Here is a 24,663-nt window from a genome sequence, read left to right as displayed (position 1 = left end):
GCAGTGAGCCAAGATCGTGCCACTGTCCCTAAATAGTCATACTCTACTCCACAGTGAACATATCTTAAATTTATAATTGTTTGTTTGCCACCTCTATACCTTTTCCACAAAATGTTTGGTAAAGAATATGCTAAGTGTGGTGGCTCGTATCTATAATCTGAGTGCTTTGGGAGGCAAAGGTGGGAGGATCAGTTGAGGCTAGGAGTTCACCAGCCTGGGCAGCATAGCAAGACCCTGTCTCTATTAATAAAAGAATATAGAGCATGATTCCTCTCATTTCTACTATGAGTTTATTTGTGTATTTATTTATTTGACAAGGTCTGGCTATAACGCCGAGGCGGGAGTGCAGTGGCACGATCTCAGTTCACTGCAACCTCTGCCTCCCGGGCTCAAGCCATCCTGCTACTTCAACCTCCCGAGTAGCTGGGACTACAGGCATGCACTACCACACTCAGATAACTTTTGTGTTTTTTGTAGAGACAGAGTTTTGCCATGTTGCCCAGGCTGGTCTCAAACTTGTGAGCTCAAGTGATCTGCCCACCTCAGCCTCCCAAAAGTGCTAGGATTACAGGTGTGAGCTACCTACCACACCTGGCTACCATGGTTTTATAAGCTCACTAAATTCTTAGTTTTTCTCAGCATAAATACTCTGATAAACAGTGCCATTTAAATTCTTTCTGAAGGCTTTCCCACATAACTACACTCAGTTTTGCCCCTTTTGAATTATTTGACGTATAGTTCTTCACTCCTGGGTGAAGAATTCTGGGTGAAAAAACTGATCACATTTATTGACACCTCTGGAATTATACTTTTGTACCTTTTATTAAGTTAAATGAACATTAACATATGAAGAATTTCCAATATTCTAGATATTTATAAGATTACTCCCCATGATTAATTATTTGACAAATAATGAGACTAGTAATAGTCAAATGACAAATAACTACTAGTATAATTATCCCACTTTCAAGTATGATCATAGGTTTTTATCTCCTGTGTGACTTCTCTGATGTTTAATGAGAGTTGACTTCCCACTGAATGCTTTCCCACAGTCTCTGCATTCATAAGGTTTCTCTCCTGTATGAGTTCTGTGATGCACGATGAGAGTTGATTTCACACTGAAGGCCTTCCCACATTCACTACATTTGTAAGGTTTTTCTCCTGTATGAATTCTCTGATGTTTAATGAGAGTTGACTTCCTACTGAAGGCTTTTTTACAGTCAGTGCATTCATAGGGTCTCTCTCCTGTATGAATTCTCTGATGTTTAATCAGTGGTGACTTCTCACTAAAGGCTTTCCCACATTCGTTGCATTTATAGGGTTTCTCTCCTGTATGCATTCTCTGATGTACAATAAGGGTTGACTTCTCCCCAAAGGCTTTCCCACATCTTCTGCATTCATAAGGTTTCTCTCCTGTATGAGTTCTATGATGGACAGAGAGGTGTGACTTTCCACTGAAAGTCTTCCCACATATATTACATTCATAGGGTTTCTCTCCTGTATGAATTCTCTGATGAACAGAGAGGTGTGACTTTCCTCTGAAGCTTTTCCCACATTTACTACACTCATAAATGTTCTCTTTTGTATGAGTTCTCCAATGTTTAGTGGGACTGGGCTTCTTATCAGAGGCTTTCCTATGTTCACTGCGCTCAGGTTTCTTACTTGTGTGAATCCTTTGATATATAAGGTTGGACTTAGTACATCTAATACCTTTATAAAATGCTTGTCTAATGTGTGTTTTTTCATGTCTAATAAGATGATATGAACTCTTAAAGGCTTTTGGACATTTGCCACATACAAATGGTTTCTCTCCTGTATGAGTTCGTTGATGTTTAATCAGAGTTGACTTTTGGATAAAGGTTTTTCCACATTCACTGCATTCATAGGGCTTCTCCCCTGAGTGAATTCTCTGGTGTGCTACGAGGGTTGACTTCTGGCTGAAGGCTTTTGCACATTCACAGCATTCATAAGGTTTCTCTCCGGTGTGAGTTCTTTGATGTACAACTAAGTTTGCTTTCTGGATAAACACTTTTCCACATTCAGTACATTTGTAGAGTTTCTCCCCAGTTTGACTTCTCTGATTTTTATTAAGGGCTCGCTTTTGGTGGAGGGCTTTCCCTCGTTGATTAGGGTCAAAAAATTTATCTGCAGGTTGAGCTTTATGAAGATTAGAATGGAGGCATACTTTCCAATATGCCTTACATCCATCACCTTTCTTTCTTATATAGCTTCTATTTTGACTAAGAAAGTTTAAATTATGTTTTGAACACCTTTCCCATGAGTAATACTTAGGGAGTCTTTGTTTCACAGAAACAAAGTCTGTGTTGAGATAAACGATTTTTCTACATATTTTACATTCTTGACCACTTTCATCCTTCAGTGTTTCCTTTACTGTGAATGCAGCTTGCCACAGAAGTTTGTCTTGGCTTTCCTTGTAGTGATCTGTCTGCTCGTCAATTTGCCAGACTTCTAGAAGAAAATGCAATGAATCATCAAACTTGTCTTCCCACTATAATTTATTAAATAACTTTAATCCCTAAATGCCCAAGCAGTGAACTCCTATCAACATGACTTGAGCTGATGTGGATAGAGGACTCTCCCCATGTCCCAGGCTCAAAATCAAGAAAAGAAATGTATTAGGTATCAAAATGAAGTGGGAATTTAAAGTAAGAGGGTAAACAGAGCAGCTTGAGGATTTGAAGGGGACCATAGGGCACAAATGTTCAGGAATTCAGGAAAGTCAGAGTGTAATTTTGGCTTAAAGCTTACATATATATACATATAATTGTATGTATATATGTGTGTGTGTGTATATATATATATGAAAGGTTGCCATTGCTATGAACCTACATATAACAAGACCAACTTTTGAAATGTTTCAGTTTATAGGCTCTGTACTATGCTTATAATCATTTGGATTGAGTTACAGAATTAGGCTTTTGATGTCTTATATATAACATTCTTCTTGCCAATTTCTCTGGCTAGTGGGGAATGTTTCTAGTTCCTGTTTAACAAGGATGGGAGCCCTTCTAGTTATATACACACACACTCATGTCTTTATAGCTGAGGACATCACAGAACTTCTAGGGAAAACCAACTCTCACTGAGGAGTTCACAGCAGAAAATTTAAAACCTTAGAAGGAACTGATCCATCATTAGAAAGAATTGACCGATATATTTAAATATACTCCCATTCCTAGAACTGTAGATAATAGAACAATCTGCGCTTTAAAATAAGTGTATTTCAAATGTACAAAGATAAGGTAAGAAGCAGACTATGAAGGAAATAGCAGGAAATTTTGAAAAAAGACAGATGAGTATTTTTAAGGTAGGCATTATTAAAAAAAAAAAACTCTAAATAGGTTGAACAGTAGACTAGCCACAGATAAGACAGATTTAATAAATTAGATGACAGATCTTGGGAAATCACTTAGTCTCTAATAGGCTTCCCCTGGCATAAACATCACACATGTTGATTCATCTTTGATACTGGAGTTAGAGTGTGCTCTGTATTCATGACAGGCAGACAGCATAAAGAAGCCTGCACATGGATGCCTCCAGATTCTGCCTGTACCTTTTTCCTTTATAATCCAGTTGTTTATCATTACCACATCACTGTAATAAATCTTACCCATGATTACAACTATATGGTGAGTCCCATGAGTTTCTCTAGAGAATATCTGAGTATGGGAGCAGTCTTGGGGACCCCTGACCTAGGCAGTGGCGGTATTTGAAGAGACAATGACTGATTCTTTTCTAAAATGGAAGAAAGGCACGTATCCTACCACTGAATGTCCAAAGTCCTTGAGTGTGGTAAATAAACAAGTCTGCACTTAGACAAAGTTCAGTGCAGCCACAAGGCTTTCAAGTCAGAAAGAAAATATTGTAAGCTACCATGAATAAATAAAAATATCCCCTATAAAGAAATAATTATATCAGCATCAGACTTCTTCAAAAAAGAAGCTAGAAGATTGAAGAATAATATCTTCACTGTCCTGAGACAAACTTTCATCTTAGAACTCTATACCCAGATAAATTACCATAAAGAAAGATGACAAGGACATTTTTGGACAAGAAAAGACAAAGAATTTGCCATACACAAAACCTGGCTAAGAATAATGCCTGATACTTCAGTTATTCAGAAGGATAATGACTAAAGAGGAAAAAGGGGGTAAAGAAAATCCTGCAAAGGCAAGAAAAGAGAAGTAATGAAAGGCAGGCTATGTAGAAAATATACTAAAAGAAGAAATACAAACATAGTAATTTCACAATAAATATATATTAACTCTATTAGTTACATGCCAGTCATATCAAATTGCATTTTTAAAAAATCAGCTCCATGTTTTCAAAAGACAATTAGGGCAAAATGAGAGAGAAATGTTGAAAATACAATTATGGGAAAAGCTACACCTGGCACTTAGTAACCAAAATAAAATTGGCAAGACAATGCTTATATGACCTTGATGCCAAAAGCAAAGAAGGATAAAATACGAGAATATTATAAAGCAATTTTCACTTACATAGATGTGAAACTCTTAAATATACATGGCAAATTGATTCCACTTATGATGGATAAGAGGTAATACATTTAGTATTATTGAAAATATACAGCCTGGGCAACATAGCAAAACCCATCTCCACACACACACACACAAAAAAATACAAAAAATTAGCTGGGCGTGGTGGCGCACACCTATAGTCCCAGCTACTTAGGGGACTGAGGCAAGAGGATTGCTTGAGCCCAGGAGGTCAAGGTCACAGTGAGCCATGTACCCAACACTGCACTCTAGCCTGGGTGACAAAGTAAGACCCTGTCTCAAAAAAAAAAAAAAAACACACATGTGCACACATACACATACATACACACACACACACACACACACGCCTTACTACCTATTCCACTTGTAGTCATACCATAGAGAAATTACGGCAAATTTTAACATGTACAAGAATGACAACGAAATATTAGAAACCACCAAACATTCACCAATAAAGGTATGGAAAATGAACTATGACACTCATGTTGGAATGCTAGCAGAGCAGTTAAAATAAATGATCTAAATCTAAAGTATCAGCATAAAGCTCAAAAGGTAATACTGAACACAGAAAGCAAGTTGCAGAAAGATCCCTATAATTTTTTTTTTTTTTTTTTGAAACGGAGTCTTGCTGTGTCGCCCAGGCTGGAGTACAGTAGCGTGATCTTGGCTCACTGCAACCTCTGCCTTCTGGGTTCAAGCAATTCTCCTGCCTCAACCTCCTGAGTATCTGGGATTACAGGCACCCACTACCACGCCTGGCTAATTTTTGTATTTTTAGTAGAGACGGGGTTTCACCATGTTGGCCAGGCTGGTCTCAAACACCTGACCTCAGGTGATCCACCCGATTTGGCAGATCCCAAAGTGCTGGCATTACAGGCGTGAGCCACTGCGCCTGGCCAAGATCCCTATAATTTGAGTGTACCAATCTGGTAATGTTACAAAAAGAATTCTATACTGATTACAGGTACAAATATACATAGCAAAAGTATAAAAACATAGATTAGAAGGATACTCACAAAATTCATGATACTGTTTACCTGGGGAGAGATAGAAGGAATAGGCCTCAGGAGGGGAAAAATGGGACTTCAACTTTATTTGTAAACCTCTGTTTCTTTTATTTTCATTTTTTAAATTTTATTTATTTATTTATTTTGAGATGGAGTCTCCCTCTGTCGCCTAGGCTGGAGTGCAGTGGCGGAATCTTGGCTCACTGCAACCTCTGCCTCCCGAGTTCAAGCAAGTCTCCTACCTCAGCCTCCTGAGTAGCTGGGATTACAGGCGCGCGCCACCACGCCTGGCTAATTTTTGTATTTTTAGTAGAGACGGGGTTTCACTGTTTTGGTCAGGCTTGTCTCGAACTCCTGACCTCGCATGCAGGGATTATAGGCGTGCGCCACCGTGCCTGGCCTGTTTCTTTTATTTTTAAAAAAATGACAAAATGTTAACATTTGCTAATTCTGGGAAGGAAGTACAAGGGTGTCTGTTATAATTACGATTTCCTGTACTTTTTTTCAGTTTTAAAAGAAAGGCTTTTAGGGTAGACTTCTGAAATGACAGAGAGGAAGGACCTCAGTAAATCCTCTCCCCCACAAAAGTAATGATAATACTGGCAAAATCAAAATTATAAAAACCAATCATTTCACGACTTTAGAAATTAACCAAAGGCAAGCAATCAATTAAAAATCATTTATTCGAGAAAAAACAGGCCTGACGCGGTGGCTCACGCCTGTAATCCCAGCACTTTGGGAGGCCGAGGCGGGTGTATCACCTGAGGTCAGGAGTTCAGGACCAGCCTGGCCAACATGGTGAAACCCTGTCTCTACTAAAAATACAAAAATTAGCCAGGCATGATGGCAGGTACCTGTAATCCCAGCTACTCAGGAGGCTGAGGCAGGAAAACCGCTTGAACCTGGGACGCAGAGGTTGCAGTGATCCGAGATTGTGCCATTGCACTCTAACCTGGGCTAGAAGAGCAAAACTCTGTCACACACACACACACACACACACACACACACACACACACACACACAGAGAGAGAGAGAGAGAGAGAAAAAAAAAAACTAGTAAACCTTACTAAGAACAGCCAGGTCATGGTTCACTTGGCACTACTACTACTCTTCCTACTCCCCCACTGGCTCCCCAGCTCCATGAAAACTGTTAGCCTCACAGCTACCCAAGGGGATGACCTGTTTTGGAGCTCTACCAAAAGCCCTATCCCCAGACTGCTTTTGCTATTTGATCTAACTTAAAGTTCAGCTCCAAGAAAATAAAGGACACTATGGTAACTCAAATCCACACAAATAAAGAGCACCAGTAAAGGTAACCTGTAGGAAAGTGTTAACACAGCAGAACTGATCTTGAGAAGGGCCTGCTCACAGGGCTGGCTCCTGGCTAGAGTCTGGGAACTTGGCTTGTGGAATATTCCCTATGTTGATATGATGGCTTTGCCTACCTAGGGCGCTGAACACCTGTTTTTCTTCTGGGAGTCTGGATGCCTGAACACGAGAGGCCGATGATTTTCTTGTATGATGTGCCTATTTTTAGTGGGTCAAACTGGACTTGCCCACAGACAAAGTGAAAGGGGCTTAACATAAAAGGCCTAGCTTGCCACTTGGATGTGCAATGCAGCTGTCTGGCCCTGTAGCATCTTGGCTTTGCATGGGGGCGGGGGGGGAAACTATCCCTGTGGGGATTTATTTCCTACCAGGCACCCAGAAATACTGGTGGCAGTGATCCCGTGTGGGGATATGCCAGAGCACTTGAGATAAAGGAGGTGAAATCTTATAAGCTGAAACAGAGAAAAAAATGATATCAAGTATCAATAATCAGAATAGCTTTACACTGAAAACGAGATGGCAATGGAGCAATGCCTTCAAAAGTCTAAGGGAAAGATATTTCCATCCTAGAACTCTACTCCAAGCCAAACTCTCCGTCAGGAGTCAAACATTTGTAGACATCCAAAAATCTCAAAACTTCATCTCCCATGGGCCTACCTACATCCTTTCTTAGGAAAGTACTTGAAGAATGTGCTCCAACCAAATGAGGAAGAGGGCATGGCATAAAGAAAATATGGAACCCAACCATGCAGAAGGTGAAGAGAATCCCCAGAACGACACTGAAGAGCAACGTCAGGATGGTAGCTACACAAGAAGGAATGAGGGTAATCCGCCCAGATGAGAGCAGGTCAGAAGGCTCCAGAAAAACTCAGGGATATGACACTGAGGAAATCCTTGATATCTCCAGAAGCGCTCAGAGTCACTCTAGACAACTGATGATAAGTATATGGAGAGAGAAACAAATGAAAGAAACAAAACAATTAAGCCAGGAGAAGTGGTTCACTCCTGTAATCCCAGCACTTTGGGAGGCTGAGGCAAGAGGATGACTTGAGTCCAGGAGTTCCAGACCAGCCTGGACTCTCAATCCAGTGAGACCCCATCTCTATAAAAAATTTTAAAAATTAGCTGAGTGTGGTGGTGCATAGCTGTAGTCCCAGCTACTTGGGAGCCTGCGGTGGGAGGATCGCTTGAGCCCAGGAGTTTGTAGTTACAGGCTGCAGTGAGCCAAGACCATACCACAGCACTCCAGCCTGGGCGACACAGCAAGACTCTGTCTCAAAAAAAAAAAAATTATTAACCAAAGGAACACAGTTATGCAGGGAAGGTAAATTAATCATAGATTACTATGTGGCTTGGCTGTGTATAGTATTTATATATACAGTCAGCCCTCTGTATCCATGGGTTTTACATCTGTGGATTCAGCCAACCAAAGATCAAAACCCATAAATACGGAGGGCCAATTATACCATGCCATGTTATAACAGGGACTTGAGTATCAATGGATTCTGGTATCCATGAAGGTTCTGGAACAAATCCCCTGAAGATACAGAGGGCTAACTGTATAGTCATATTGTAAACAACAGTACTGATGGAAAACAAATTTATGGTATAATCACATTGGGACTATGGGGAAACATGAAGTCTATGTACATACGCATGCCTTTGGGTGGGTGACAGGAGCAGCATGGTGAATTCAATCTTAACCTTCCACAGTGAAACATTTCAAATAAGTTTTGTAAAATATATGTAAGTTATAAAGAATAGTAATACCAAAAATAATACCTGTGTATCTACCAACCATTAAAACAAATTATAGTTATCTTTGAAGTTCTTCATATGCCCATTTCCTTTTCTTTCTTTTCAGATAATCAGTATCCTGAATTTTATGTTTATCATGCCCTTCACTTTCTTTTTAGTCTCACCACATTTAGTTTACTCTTTAAACCTCAGGCATGACCTACTTTAATAAAACTGAGACTTTTTTTAAAATCAAGAGAATCTTGCCTTAGGTTGGTAAATCAGACATCTCAGATGAAACATAATGGTCTAGAAAAATGACCAGAACTGACAGAAAATTCAAGAAGCTTGAATAAATCAATAACTGTTTTTTAAATTATAAAAACTGACTCCATAATCAAGTCTTGCCATATCCAGATGGTTTTGAAAATAATTGGTATCAAACTCTCAGGAAACTAAATTTCAGTCACAGTTTCAAAAATTACAAGAAGGAAAAGTACTCAGTTTATTTTATGCAGTTAGTATAACCCTGGATACCAGAATAAGAGAAGAACAGTACAAAAAAAGAAAATCTAAGATCTATTTTACTTCTAAACGTTAATGCAAAATTCATAGGTTAAACACTAGTGAAATGAATTCTAAATTATTTTTTTAAAATGCTTCACAATTAGGTACAGTTTAGCACAGGAACACAAGAACACTTCAATGTCAGAAATTCATGTAATCTACCACATTAATAGATTAAAGGAGGAAAAACTGTCTTCTCAACATATGCAGAAAATAAGCATTTAAGAAAATACAACACTCATTAATGATTTTTTGAAAAGTCTTATTAGGCCGGGCGTGGTGGCTCATACCTGTAATCCCAGCATTTTGGGCGGCCGAGGTGGGTGGATCACCTGAGGCCAGGAGTTCGAGACCAGCCTGGCCAGCACGGTGAAACCCTGTCTCTACTAAAAATACAAAAAAATTAGCCGGGCGTGGTGGTGGATGCCTATAATCCCAGATACTTGGAAGGCTGAGGCAGGAGAATTGCTTGAACCCGGGAGGCGGAGGTTGCAGTGAGCCAAGATCACGCCATTGCACTCCAGCCTGGGTGACAGAGCGAGACTCTGTCTCAAAACAAAAACAAAACAAAAGTCTTATTAACAAAATAGGACTAATAAAAGGGACTCTTGATGAAAGATACCTTTCAAAATACCACAGCATATTTAATAGTGAAAACTATAAAGTTACATCATTTCTGTGCCTCAGTTTTTTTCATATATAAAACAGGGATAACAACCAGCCTACTTTACAGGGTCATTGGGAGGATTCAACTATTTAATATGTGCAAAGCATACAGAACAATGCATTTGTGGCACACGGCAAGCATTCAAATGCTGCCTATCATTTTATTACAATCATTGTCTTCATAATTATTTCCACTAAAATCAGAAACAAACAATGCAATATCATTTTATCTATTAAACATTGTACTACAGGTCCTAATTCATTGAGAGAAGAAATAAAATGTATAATCGGAAAAGACAATTGCCTTTATAAAGATAATAATTCACATAGAAGACCCAAGAGAATAAAAAAAGATTAGTATTGATAAAAGCCTTCAGAAAGACTTCTGTACACATGATTTTATGAATATCACTAGCATTCTCATATACTAATATTAACCAATTAGAAGATGTGATAGGAAACAAGATCCCAATCAAAACTGCAACAATAACTCAGAGGTATCTAGGAAAAAATTCAACAAAAAATGCATAAGATCTTCCTGACAAAAAATTTGAAACACTATTAAATGACATAAAAGGAAAACTGAGTAAGAGTTCACTGAAAGGAAAATTCAATAGTATAAAGATGCCAATTCCCAACCCACTCCCAACTCATTTCTAAACACGTGCAATTGCAATTGGAATCCCAGAGTTTTCCTTGGCACTCAACAAACAAATCCTAAAATTCCTATGGGAGACCAAAGGATCAAAGGAGATAAGGGGACTAAAGCCTGTTAGCTCTTAACAATATCAATTGGTAAGAATGGTACAACAGGCTGGGCGCAATGGCTCATGCCTATAATCCCAGCACTTTGGGAGGCCACAGCAGGTGGATCACCTGAGGTCGGAGTTCAAGACCAGCCTGGCCAAGATGGCGAAACCCTGTCTCTACTAAAATTACAAAAATTTGCCGGGCATGGTGGCATGGGCCTGTAATCCCAGCTATTGAGGAGGCTGAGACAGCAGAATTGGTTGAACCCAAGAGATGGAGGCTGCAGTGAGCCAAGATCAATCACACCATTGCACTCCAGCCTGGGCAACAAGAGTGAAACTCCATCTAAAAAAAAAAAAGGTGCTCACCTGGGCACAGCAGAGCAACTGGGTTTTGGCCAGGTGCCACAATGGCTCACACCTGTAATCCCAACACTTTGGGAGGCTGACGCAGGTGAATCACCTGAGGTCAGGTGTTCGAGACCAGCCTGGCCAACGTGGTGAAACCCCATCTCTACTAAAAATACACAAAATTAGCCAGCCGTGGTGGCACATGCCTGTAATCCCAGCTATGCAGGAGGCTGAGGCAGGAGAATCGCCTGAACCTGGGAGGTGGAGGTTGTGGTGAGCCGAGATCACGCCATTGCACTCCAGCCTGGGCAACAAAAGCAAAGCTCCATCTCTAAATAAATAAATAAATAAATTCCAGGAAGATTTTAAGAAAATAAATAGCAAATATTTAAATTTTTAGAAAATTATATAAAAATATTTTTATGTGCTCAGCCAAAAAAAAAAAAAATTACTTAAAATTACACAAAAAGGGCTGGACATGGTAGCTCACGCCTGTAATCCCAGCACTTTGGGAGGCTGAGGTGGGAGGATCACCTGAGGTCAGGAGTTTGAGATCAGCCTGGCCAACATGGTGAAACCCCGTCTCTACCAAAAATACAAAAAAATGTAGTTGAGCATGGTGGCGCACACCTGTAGTCCCAGCTACTCAGGAGGCTGAGGCAGGAGAATCACTTGAACCCAGGAGGCAGAGGTTGTAGTGAGTTGAGATGGCGCCACTGCACTCTAGCCTAGGTGACAGAGTGAGACCCCATCTCACACACACACAAAAAAATTACACAAAAAGCAAACTAAAAAATTGATACATTCGATTCTTTTACAATTAAAACTTCTACTCAAAAAGACACCATAAACACCCTAGACTAAGGAAAGATACTGACTACACACAAAATTGAAAGAATATACAAAGAATTCATATAAAGCAGTAAGAAGAGACAAACAACTCAACAAAAACATGAATAAAGAATATGAACAGGTGGCTGGGCGCAGTGGCTCATTTCTATAATCCCAGCACTTTGGGAGGCCAAGGTGGGCAGATCACGGGGTCAAGAGATTGAGACCATTCTGGCCAACGTGGCGAAACTCTGTCTCTACTAAAAATACAAAAATTAGCTGGGCGTGGTGGCGCACACCTGTAGTTTCAGCTACTCAGGAGGCTGAGGCAGGAGAATCGCTTGAACCCGGGAGGCAGAGGTTGCAGTGAGCCGACATCACACCACTGCACTCCAGCCTGGCAACAGAGCGAGACTCAGTCTCAAAAAAAAAAAAAAGAATATGAACAGGCAAGCCACAGAAGAGGAAATCTAACTAGTCAATAACATATGAAATGATAAATACTTTCAATAGTGATCAGGGAAGTGAAAATTACAGTAACATACCAATTTACCCTTGCCATATTACCAAAATTTAAAATCTATAATTCTGTGTGTGTGTGTGTGTGTGTGCATGAGTCTAAATTACACACACTATCTGTAACATTAATTTTGCCACATAAGGTTATAAAGCTTTGCATTTTAACATTGATGATTTCTATTCAAAAGCTGAATTCCATACATTTCACGAAGCTGTATCTGCCCACGCGGCTGCAATCCATGCTTTTCGGGGATTAATTTGACATAATGTTAAAACCCACTCTTTTTATTTCAAAGACTGGTAATAAAATACTAGCAAGTATTTTCCCAGGCCACAGGCCTTTACAGGACTCAAAAGCAATAGGTCAAAACCACTTAATGTACTTCAGCTCTAACATACCCCTTAAAAGTGTAAGAGTGTTGGCCGGGTGTGGGGGCTCACGCCTGTCATCCCAGCACTTTGGGACGTGGAGGCAGGCAGATCACTTGAGTCCAGGAGTTCAAGAGCAGCCTGGGCAACATGGCGAAACCCTGCGTCTACCAAACAAACAAACAAACAAACTTAGCCAGGTGTCGTGGCATATGCCTGTAACCTCAGCTACTTTGGAAGCTGAGGCAGAAGGATCAATTGAGCCCAGGAGGTTGAGGCTGCAATGAGCCAAGATGGCACCATTACTCTCCAGCCTAGGCAACAGAGAGCCCCTCTCTCAAAAAATTTTTAAAAAGAAGAAAAACAAAGTATAAGAGTGTTAAGGTTGAAGACGCTAAGGAAGAAAATTTCTTTAGAGATAGCCATTTGAAAGCTGCGACATTTTCTCTCCCCAATAGGTGAGTGAGGAGTGTGTTCACCCCGCCCCAATCTGATGAGAAGGATTTCAAAGAGATGACCTGTTTGATATATATCCACTAGACTTTAGGGGACACAGAGAACTTGGCACCTGACTTTCACGTAGAAAAACTTTACAAATGACAGGCTGAGGCAGTCTGTGGTAGTAGAGAAGAGGTTGCATGGGGGTGAACTGTGGGTCTTAACCGCACAATCACACACACTCCACAAGCCAGATGTGGACCCTCTGGACATGAACGGGGCTGGGTTACTTTGGAAAGAGGGCTTTTTGCTAGCATCAAGGTGACCTCGGCAAAAGGAGACTGAAGGTACACCATGGGGCCCAGGGATATATTAAGTAACATATATTAAATAACTGGTTGGATAAGTGGCCCTTCTTGCATCAAGGAAATTGCAGTCAGGGGGCTCCAGCTAGGACATCTCCAAGGAAACCATAAAGTTCCAAGAACAGGAAGAATGAGTCTTTGGAATCTGCAACATAGAGAGGGCATCAATATTAGATTACAACTTTGTCAGTTAGGTCAAACCTTTTTTTGCCCATTGTATCTCCTTCCTTCCTTCCTTACCCACTGCATTCAAGGGGCCAGAGATGGCCTAGGTGTTGAGTGGGGGAGAAAGGCAAGGGAGAACTAGCTGGACAAGTAAAGAAAGAAAACACTGAGCATGCTTTTTTTGCCACTAAAATCTTTCAGCCTGAAGCAGGTATTTGCTGGGAGAGAACTTTTCCTTTAAATGAACTTCATCGTTTTCAATACTATATGTGATTAGACTTACTTTGAAACTAAAATAAGACTACCACTGATCCTCAGAAATTGAAAGGATGATAAGGGAATATTAAGAACAACTTTATACTAATAAATTTGACAGACAAAACTGACAAACTCCTTGAAAGATACAAATTATTGGCTAGGCGCGATGGCTCATGCGTATAATCCCAGCACTCTGGGAGGCCTAAGCGGACGGATCACATGAGGTCATGAGTTCAACACCAGCCTGGCCAACATGGTAAAACCCCATCTCTACTAAAAATACAAAAATTAGCCAGGCATGGTGGTGTACACCTATAATCCCAGCTACTCGGGAGGCTGAGACACGAGAATCACTTGAACCCGGGAGGCAGAGATTGCAGTAAGCCAGTTGGTGGGCCACTGCACTCTAGCCTGGGCGACAGAGCGAGACTCTGTCTTTAAAAAAAAAAAAAAAAAAGAAAGAAAGGAAAGAAGAAAGACACAAATTATGAAAGCTCATTCAAGAAGAAATAGATAATCTGAATAACCTAGTATCTATCAAACTTTTAAGGAAGAAAGAATACAATTCTACATAAACTCTTTCAAAGAATTGGAAAGAGGAGGGAATACTTCCCAACTGGTTCTGTGATCTTATTATCTTGATTGTGGTGATGTGATCCTGGGTGTATACATGTCAACACTTACCAAAACTGTTTGCTTTATTTATTTATTTATTTATTATTTATTATTTATTTATTTATTTTTCTTTTTTTTGAGACGGAGTCTCGCTCTGTCGCCCAGGCTGGAGTACAGTAGAACAGTCATAGCTCACTGTAACCTCAAACTCCTAGGCTCAAGTGATCCTCCCACCTTAGCTTCCTGAGTAGCTAGGACTACAGGCATGTGCCACCATGCTCAGCTAATGTTTTTTATTTTTGGTAGAGATGGGATCTTGCTATGTTGCTCAGGCTGGTCTTGAACTTCTGGTCTCAAGCAATCTCCCCACCTCCCCAAGTGCTGGAATTACAGGTGTGAGCCACTGTGCCCATCCCTGTTTACTTTAAGTATGTATAATTTCTTATATGCCAAATTAAACCACAGTAAAGGGTTTAAAATAGCTAAATCAGTACTTAGATAGTTATGGCATTCACAATGCTTATATTAGAAAAGAAAGGTCTCAAATGATGACCTTATGAAACTAGAAAAAGAGCAAATTGAATTCAAACTAGCAGAAAGACAGAAATAAAAAAGATAAAAGCAAGAATGAATGAAATTGAGGTTTCCATTTCTAGCCACAATGGAGTAAGTCTACTACAGCCTCTCCTACTGATTATTGCAACAAAAATCTCTGGACAAAATACATAAAGTAACTACCCGAGGACTCTGACAAGTCAACAAAACCAGGAAGACTACGGAGGTGACTCAAAAAGTAGAGAAACAACTCATATATCAGTGGGTTCTCCTTTTATCCCTCATCTTCTCTCTCAAGACTTTGACCCAAGTACAGGTCCCGTGACTTATGAATATACACAAGCCCTGAGTTCATCCAGGGACTCTTCACTCAAGAGAAAGCAAAGCTACATACCAAGCCTTGAGAACTGAACTAAGATTTAAGCCACAGCTCAACTCTGAGACTAACACCTGAGTGACAAATGTAAGCAGGGCAGTGAAGGCTTTGAACACTGCACAAAGACCGAACCCACCACTCGAGTCTCTAACCCCTAAATGGCACGTGCACACGACAGACTGAAAGGCTTTGAAAACTGAACTGGTTGGAACTGATACCCATAGAAGGTGAGACAGACCTAGTGGTTTATTACCTGATAAAGATGAAAAGCAATAATGGGCTGGTCGCGTTGGCTCTCACCTGTAATCCCATCACTTTGGGAGGCCAAGGCGGGTGGATCACTTGAGGTCAGGAGTTCGGGACCAACCTGGCCAACATGGCAAAACCCCCATCTCTACTAAAAACACAAAAAATGAGCCGGAGATGGTGGCAGGCGCCTGTAATCTCAGCTACTCGGGAGGCTGAGGCAGGAGAATTGCTTGAACCTGGGAGGCAGAGGTTGCAGATTGCAGTGAGCTGAGATTGTGTCACTGCACTCCAGCCTGGGCGACAGAGTGAAACTCCGTCTCAAAAAAAAAAAAAAAAAAGAAAGAAAAAAAGAAAAAAGAAAAGCAATAACGACACAGTCACCACTATCCAAGATAGAATCCAAAATTATTCAGCATAACAACCAATCACACACACACACACACACACACACAAAATTGTGACCAATTCTCCAGGGAAAAAGACAATTAACAGATGCCAATCCTGAAATAACCCAGGTGCTGGAAATATCAAAGACATTTAAGTAGTTATGACATTTAAGCTCTATGAGGTAATGGCAAACACCTGAAATGAATGGATAAACAGACGTTCTCAACAGAGAAAAAGAAACTGTAAAAATAAAAAAATTGTAAAAATGATTGAAAAAAAAAAACAGGGCCTCTAGGGACCTGCAGGGCAATACCAAAAGGTCCAATGTACATGTCATTAGAGTCCTCAAAGAAGGAGAAAAAGAAACTAGTGTAGAAAAAAAGATTGCAAAAAATAATAACCAAACACTTCCCATATTTGGAAAAAGACATGTATTTACAGACTCAAGAAGCGCAGTACACCAGAATCAATATAAACTCAAAAGAAACACCAGAAACATTATAATCAAAAGCCTGGAAAGCCAACTTAAAACATTTCTAATGCAGCCAGAGGAAAAAAAGGTACACTGTCTATGAGGAAACAATGATTCAAAGGACTGCAAAATTCTCATCAGAAACAGTGGAGGTCAGAAAACAATGGAACATCTTAAAAATACTAAAGGAAATGTCAATCCATAATTCTACATCCAGCAAAAACACCCTTCAAGAATGAAGACAAGTGCTCACTGTCTAAAATTGGAACATATACTAAAATTGGAACAATACAGAGAAGATTAGCATGGCTCCTGTGTAAGGATGACATGCAAATTTGTGGAGGGTTTCATATTTTTTTATAACACAAAGGATAAATGCTTGAGGGGATGGATACCCCATTCACTCTATGATTATTACACATCATATGCCTGTATCAAAATATATGATGTACTCCATAAACATACATACCTACTATTTACCCATAAAAATAAAAATTAAAAAAAAGAAGATGAAATTTTAAAATTATCAGGTGAAGGAAAATTAAGAGATTTTTGTCAGCAGCAGACTTCTAAGAGAAATGCTGTAGGTTCTTCTTCAGGTGAAGGGAGATGATATCAGAGGGAAACATGGAACTTTAGGTATAAATGAGGAGCAACAGAAATGGCAAAATATCTGGGTAAATGTAATGGATAATTTTTCTCCTTTTGAATTCTTTAAGATATATATGATAGTTGAAAGCAAAAAAATATAACACTGTCTGGGGGATTTAAAATGTTATGTAGATGTAATATGTTCAAAAACTGTAACATAAAAGAAAGAAATTAAAGACATCTATACTGTTGTAAAGCTTCTACATATTACTTGAACTATTAAACTATAAGTAGAATGTGAAAGGTTCTATGTGACTATCTTAGTGTCTACAGCAGCCATTGATTTTTAAAAATAACAACCAGGCATGACATCACACACCTGTAGTCCAAGCTACTTGGGAGAGTGAGGCAAGAGGATTGCTTGTGCCCAGGAGCTCAAGACCAGCATGGGCAACATAGTGAGAACCCTATCTTAAAAAATTAAATAAATAGGGCCAGACACGGTGGTTCACGCCTGTAATCCCAGCACTTTGGCAGGCCAAGGCAGGTGGATCACCTGAGGTCAGGAGTTCAAGATCAGCCTGACCAATATGGTGAAACCTCATCTATACTAAAAATACAAAACTTAGCTGGGTGTAGTGCTGTGCGCCTGTAGTCCCAGCTACTCAGGAGGCTGAGACAGGAGAAACGCTTGAACCCAGGAGGCAGAGGTTGCAGTGAGCCGAGATCGCACCATTGCACTTCAGCCTGGGCAACAGAGCAGGACACCATCTCAAATAAATACATAGATAGATTAGATAGATAGATAGATAGATAGATAGATAGATAGACAGACAGACAGACAGACCGACCGACAGATAGGCCAGGTGTGGTGGCTCACGCCTGGAATCCCAGCACCTTGGGAGGCTGAGGTGGGCAGATCACTTGAGGTCAGGAGTTCAAGACCAGCCTGGCTAACACGGTGAAACCCCATCTCGACTAAAAATACAAAAATTAGTTGGGTATGGCAGTGTGCACCTGTAGTCCCAGCTACTCGGGAGGCTGGTGCAGGAGAATCGCTTGAACCAGGATGGTGGAGCTTGCAGTGAGCCAAGATCGTGCCACTGCACTCCAGCTTGGGTGACACAGCGACTCATTCTCAAAAGAAAAACAATAAATAAATAAATAAAAATTTAATTTAAAAACAAGACAGTGACAAAAAGTAAAGAGGAACATTTAAAATATAATATTTATATTATAATTGCACTTCTGGAAATTCATCCCAGAAAAATAAAAACTTATTATAAAAACCTACACAGAAATGTTTGTAGCAAATTTATTTGTAATAGCCCAACACTGGATACAACCTAGATGTCCTTCAATAGGGGAATGGTTAAACAAACATGCATACCATGGAATGCTACTTAGCAATAAAAAGAATCAAGCTTGATACATACAACAACCTGAATGAATCTCTGGAGTATTATGCTGAGTGAGAAAGAACTAATCCCTTACAGTTAGATACAGTATGATTCCATTATATAGCATTTTTCAAATGACAAAATCATAGAAACAGATAACAGATTATTAGTTACCAGGCTATAAGACGAGATGGACTGGGAGAAAATTGGTATGACTATAAAAGAGTGACGGCCAGGCGTGGTGTCTCACGCCTGTAATCCCAGCACTTTGGGAGGCCGAGGCGGGCAGATCACTTGAGATGTGGAGTTCGAGACCAGCCTGGCCAACATGGTGAAATCTCGTCCTCTACTAAAATACAAAAATTAGCCAGGCATGGTGGCAGGTGCCTGTAATCCCAGCTACTCGGGAGGCTGAGACAGGAGAATCGCTTGAACCCAGGAGGCAAAGGTTGCAGTGAGACCAGATCACGCCATTGCACTCCAGCCTGGGCCACAGAGTGAGACTCCATCTCAAAAATAAATAAATAAATAAATAAATAATAAATAAATAATAAAAAGAGTGACATGAGGGATCCTTGCAGTGATAGAAATGCTCCATATTTGATCTGTATAGATGTCAATATCCTGGTTGGGACACTGTACTACAGTTTTGCAAGATGTTACCTACCAATGGGGGGAACTGGATAAAGGGTACATTACAATCTCTTGGTATTATTTCTTACAAGTGCATGAGAATGTATAATAATCTCAAAACAAAAAGTTTAAGAAAGTATTTGGGGGGAGGGGGAGGGATAGCATTAGGAGATATACCTAATGTAAATGACGAGTTAACGGGTGCAGCACACCAACATGGCATATATAACAAACCTGCACATTGTGCACATGTACCCTAGAACTTAAAGTATAATAAAAAAAAGTAAAAAAAAAAAAAAAAAAAAAGAAAATATTCAAATGTTCCAAAGAAGAGAGGAATGAGAGAGTAGAATAACAACAATCAGAAAAAGGGGGACAAAGAAGAAAGAAATAATAAAATGGTAGACCTACATCCAACAATGTCAATAATTACAAAAACACGCCAATTAAAAGGCAAATTGTCGGTTGAGATTAAAAACACAAGATTCAACTATATCATGTCTACAAGAAACCCAATTTAAATATAAAGAATCTCTGTTCAACAAGAGGCACAAGAAAGACAGTGAAAAGACAATCGAGACTGGGCACAGTGGCTCATGACTCTAATCCCAGCACTTTGGGAGGCCGAGGTGAGCGGATTGCCTGAGCTCAGGAGTTCGAGACCAGCCTGGGCAACATGGTGAAATCCCATCTCTACTAAAATACAAAAAATTAGCTGGGCATGGTGGTGCACACCTGTAATCCCAGCTATTTGGGAGGTTGAGGTGGAAGAATTGCTTGAGCCCAGTAGGTGGAGGTTGCCCGGGAGGTGGAGGTTGCAGTGAGCCAAGATCGCACCACTGCACTCCAGCCTGGGTGACAAAGCGAGACTCTGTCTCAAAAAAAAAAAAAAAAAAAAGACAATCTAACAAAGGGACAGTATACTTGCAATAAAGCAGTAATATGTACTCTACTGAAAATAGTGCCACCAGGCATGTGGCTCATGCCTATAATCCTAACACTTTGGGAGACTGAGGCAGGTGGATCGCTTGAGCCCAGGAGTTTGAGACCAATCTGGGCAACATGGCTAAACCCCATCTCTACAAAAAAATACAAATATTAGCTGGGTGTGGTGGTGCATGCCTGTAGTACCAGCTACTCAGGATGCTGAGGAAGTAGGATCACTTGGGCCCAAGGAGGTTGAGGCTGCAGTGAGTCATGATTTCCTGGGCAACAAACTGAGACACTGTCAAAAAAAAAAAAAAAAAAAAAAAAAAAAAAAAAAAAAAAAAAAAAAAAAAAGAAAGAAAAGAAAAGAAAGAAAAGAAGAGAAAAGAAAAGAAAAGAAAGAAAGAAGTACTATGGGCCAGGCGCAGTGGTTCACGCCTGTCATCCCAGTACTTTGGGAGGCCAAGAGGGGGGTGGATCACCTGAGGTCAGGAGTTCAAGACCAGCCTGGCTGACATGGCAAAATCCCATCTCTACTAAAAATACAAAAATTAGCCAGGTATGGTGGCACATACCTGCAATCCCAGCTACTCGGGAGGCTGAGGCAGGAGAACGGCTTCAACCCAGGAGGCAGAGGTTGCAGTGAGCTGAGATCTCCCCACTGCACTCTACCCTGGGTGACAGAGCAAGACTTTGTCTCAAAAAAAAAATAAAAAAATTAAAAAAGAAAGAAAATAGTGCTATGAGTAAGTAGGAGGAAGACACATACCATAAGAAAAAAAAGAGTTGAAGACTTACGCAGGCGCTGTGTAAGATTTACACAAGTCACTCAAGTTCTCTATAAAATATGAAATGAGGATCAATTACATTACTAATCAAGGAAACAAAAGTTTCAATCACAATAAGATACTAATACACACCTACCAGAATGGGAACAAATAATAGTCTGACAAGCAGAAGTGGCACAGAGGGAGCATCTACAAATGCTTTACAAACCAACAACATCACAAACAACATTTGGCCTTATCTATATTCACACCTCCAGAACCCAGAAACTACAACCTAGGTATATACATTAGTAAAGCTCTCACAGCAAATGTTCCTAGCAGACATATAAAATAATGGCAGTATTATCATTAGCTATACTAGCCTTAAAACGGAAACAACCCAAACTCTATCAAGAGAGTAAATACTGGCTGAGTGCAGTGGCTGACACCTGTAATCCCACACTTTATGAGGCCAAGACAGGAGGATTTCTTGAGGCCAAGAGTTCAAAACCAGCCTGGGTGATATAATGAGACTCCATCTCTACATGAAAAATAAGAATAGCTGAGTACAGTGGCACATGCCTATAGTACTGTCTACTCAGGAGGCTGAGGCAGCAGGCTTGCTTAAGCCCAGGAGTTCAAGCCTGCAATGAGCTATGATCACACCACTGCACTCCAGCCTAGGTAGCAGAGTGAGACCCTATTTCTAAAAAATAAATAATTTAAAAGACAGAAGAGTAGGTACTTTTAATTGTGTGCTACCCAAACAAGAACACTATCCTGCAATGAAAATAAACATCATGGCTGAATCGCACAACTATAATAGTGAATAAAAGAAACAAGTCACAAAATAATTCATACAGATGATTCTGTTTTCATAAAGCTCAAAGAAGAAAAAGTTCAAACTAAACAATATATTGCCTGTGGATATAAATACAGACAGCAGAAGCTCTAACAAAAATCTTAAAATAATTACCCCCGAATTTAGGATCCAGGTTACATCCAGGAGAGAGGTAGGAGGATGCAATCTGGAAGGGGTAGAGTCGTAGTTCTCAACCTGAATGGTGATTATCCAGGTGTTAGCTATATGTTTCTTCTGAAAAGTATGCATGTGTTCTAAATGCTCTTCTGTATGCAAGATACAGTAATCAATAAGGATTTCTATCTCAAAGAAACAGAAAATGAAAAACACAAAAATAAACACAAGCAAAAGTTGGTTCTGTGAAAAGATTAATACAATGGATAAATCTTAAGTCAGACTGATCAAGAAAAAACATACATTATCAATATCAGGAGAACAACATTACAGATCCTACAAATATTAAAAAATAATAAGGAAATCTTATGGAAAAAAACTTTATTTTATTTTATTTATTTATTTATTTAGAGACAAAGTCTCACTCTGTTGCCCAAGCTAGAGTGCAGTGGCACGATCTTGGCTCACTGCAACCTCCGCCTCCTGGTTTCAAGCGATTCTCCTGCCTCAGCCTCCCGAGTAGCCAGGACTACAGGCACATGCCACCATGCTCGGCTAATTTTTGTATTTTTAGTAGAGATAGGGTTTCACTATGTTGGCCAGGCTGGTCTTGAACTCCTGACCTCGAGATCCGCCCACCTCGGCCTCCCAAAGTGCTGGGATTACAGGCGTGAGCCACCCCGCCTGGCCAAAAAAAACTTTATATCAAAAACTTGATAGTTTAGATGAGACAAATTCCTTCAAGGCCACAAACCACCAAAGCTTGCTCAAGAAGAAAACAGTTATCTGAATATACCTATAATTATATTAAAAAAAAAACGAATTTGTAGCCGGGCGTGGTAGCTCACGCCTCTAATCCCAGCACTTTGAGAGGCCGAGGCTGGTAGATCACCTGACGTCAGGAGTCTGAGACCACCCTGGCCAACATGGTGAAACCCTGTCTCTACTAAAAACACAAAAATTAGCTGGGCAAAGTGGTGTTTGCCTGTAATCCCACTTACTTAGGAGGCTGAAGCAGGAGAATTGCTTAAACCCAGGAGGCGGAGGTTGTGGTGAGCCAAGATCGCACCATTGTACTCCAGCTTGGGCAACAAGAGCGAAACTCCGTCTCAAAAAAAAAAAAAAAAAAAAACAGAATTTGTAGTGCAAAACTTCCCCTCAAAGAAAATGCTAGGCCCAGATGTCTTCACTGATGAACGCTACAAAACATTTAAGAAATAATGCTAGTCCTATATAAATTTCAGAAAACAGAAGAGGAGGAAACACTTCCCAACTCATTTTATGAGGCCAGCATAACCCTGACGTCAAAACCAGACACAAACAGTGTAAGTGAAGAAAACTACAAACAATTATGACACATAAAACATAGATGCAAAATAATAAAATATAAGCAAAAATAAATAGGAGCATATCAAAGGAATGACTGATCATTATCAAGTGGGGTTTACACAGGTAATGGAAAGGCTGGTTCAATATCTGCAAATTGGCTAGGCATGGTGGCTCACACCTGTAATCCCAGCACTGTGTTAGACTGAGGCAGGTGGATCACCTGAGGTCAGGGGAGTTCGAGACCAGCCTGACCAACACGGAGAAACCCCGTCTCTACTAAAAAAAAATGCGTGCGCGCGCACACACACACACACACACACACACACACACACACACACACAAATTAGCCGGGCATGGTGGCAGGTGCCTATAATCCCAGCTACTCAGGATGCTGAGGTGGGAGAAACACTTGAACTTGGGAGGCGGAGCTTGCAGTGAGCTGAGATCGTGCCACTGCACTCCATCCAGCCTGGGCACAGAGCGAGATTCCGTCTCAAAAAAAAAAAGAAAAGAGAAAGAAAAATCTGCAAATTAACTAGGCATGGTAGCTCACACCTGTAATCCCAGAACTTTGGGAGGCTGAGCTGGAGGATCACTTGAGGCCAGAAGTTCAAGACCAGCTGGGCAACACAACAAGACCTCATCTTTACAAAAAATTTAAAAAATAGCTGGGCATGGTGGTACATGCCTGTAGTCCCAGCTACTCTGGAGGCTAAGGCAGGAGGATCACTTGAGCACAGGAGTTTGAGGCCACAATGAGCTATGACCACACCACTGCACTCCAACCTGGGGAACAGAATGAGACTCCATCTCTAAATATAATAATAATTATTTAATTAATTTAAAAATAAAGGAGAAGAAGCATGATTATATTGATTGATACAGAAAAAGCATTCACGACATTCAGCATCAATTCATGATAAAAACTCAAAAAACTAAGATTAAAAGGAATAATCCTCAACCATTGTCAGGCCACCAATGGAAAACTCTACAAATAAAAAATTATACTTAATAATGAGAAAGTGAGTACTTTTGCCCTAAAATCAGGAATAAAGCAAAGAAGTCATTCTCACTATGCCTATTCAACACAATACTCAAGATTCTAGCCAGTAAAAAATGGCAAAAAGAGGCCGGGCATGGTGGCTCATGCCTATAATCCCAGCACTTTGGGAGACCGAGGCAGGCGGATCACCTGAGGTCGGGAGTTCGAGACCAGCCGGATGAACATGGAGAAACCCTGTCTCTACTAAAAATACAAAAAAAAAAAAAATTAGCTGGGCATCATGGTGCATACCTGTAATCCCAGCTACTTGGGAGGCTGAGGCAGAAGAATCACTTGACCTCAGGAGATGGAGGTTGCGGTGAGCCAAGGTCATGCCATTGCACTCCAGCCTGGGCAACAAGAGTGAAACTCCTCAAAAAAAAAAAAAAAAAAAAAAAAAAAAAAAAAAAAAAAAAAACTAAAAAACACCTCCCCCCCAAAATTTTTTTTTTTTT

The 24,663-nt window shown here is 40.2% G+C and overlaps 1 protein-coding gene and 1 non-coding gene across 4 annotated transcripts in view; one reads left to right on the top strand and one right to left on the bottom strand.

Moving 5' to 3' along the window:
- Positions 1–236: 236 nt before the first annotated feature.
- Positions 237–24,663, bottom strand: part of ZNF674 (zinc finger protein 674) — a 41,760-nt gene continuing 17,333 nt past the window's right edge. Inside the window, exon 6 of one of the 3 annotated variants that reach the window (XM_025372700.1) lies at positions 237–2,469. In XM_025372700.1, the coding sequence (XP_025228485.1) occupies positions 977–2,469 (1,493 nt within the window). In that variant the 3' untranslated portion in view covers positions 237–976. The remainder of the gene's footprint in view (positions 2,470–24,663) is intronic. The other 2 variants (XM_025372702.1, XM_025372701.1) reach the window with 2 other exon arrangements.
- Positions 16,798–16,900, top strand: LOC112616656. The gene has a single exon (XR_003117697.1). It is a non-coding gene; the product is annotated as a U6 spliceosomal RNA (small nuclear RNA).

This window comes from Theropithecus gelada, chromosome X, assembly GCF_003255815.1.
Source record: "Theropithecus gelada isolate Dixy chromosome X, Tgel_1.0, whole genome shotgun sequence".
Classification (NCBI taxonomy): Eukaryota; Metazoa; Chordata; class Mammalia; order Primates; family Cercopithecidae; genus Theropithecus; species Theropithecus gelada.
This window is presented reverse-complemented; position numbering and strand designations above follow the sequence as displayed.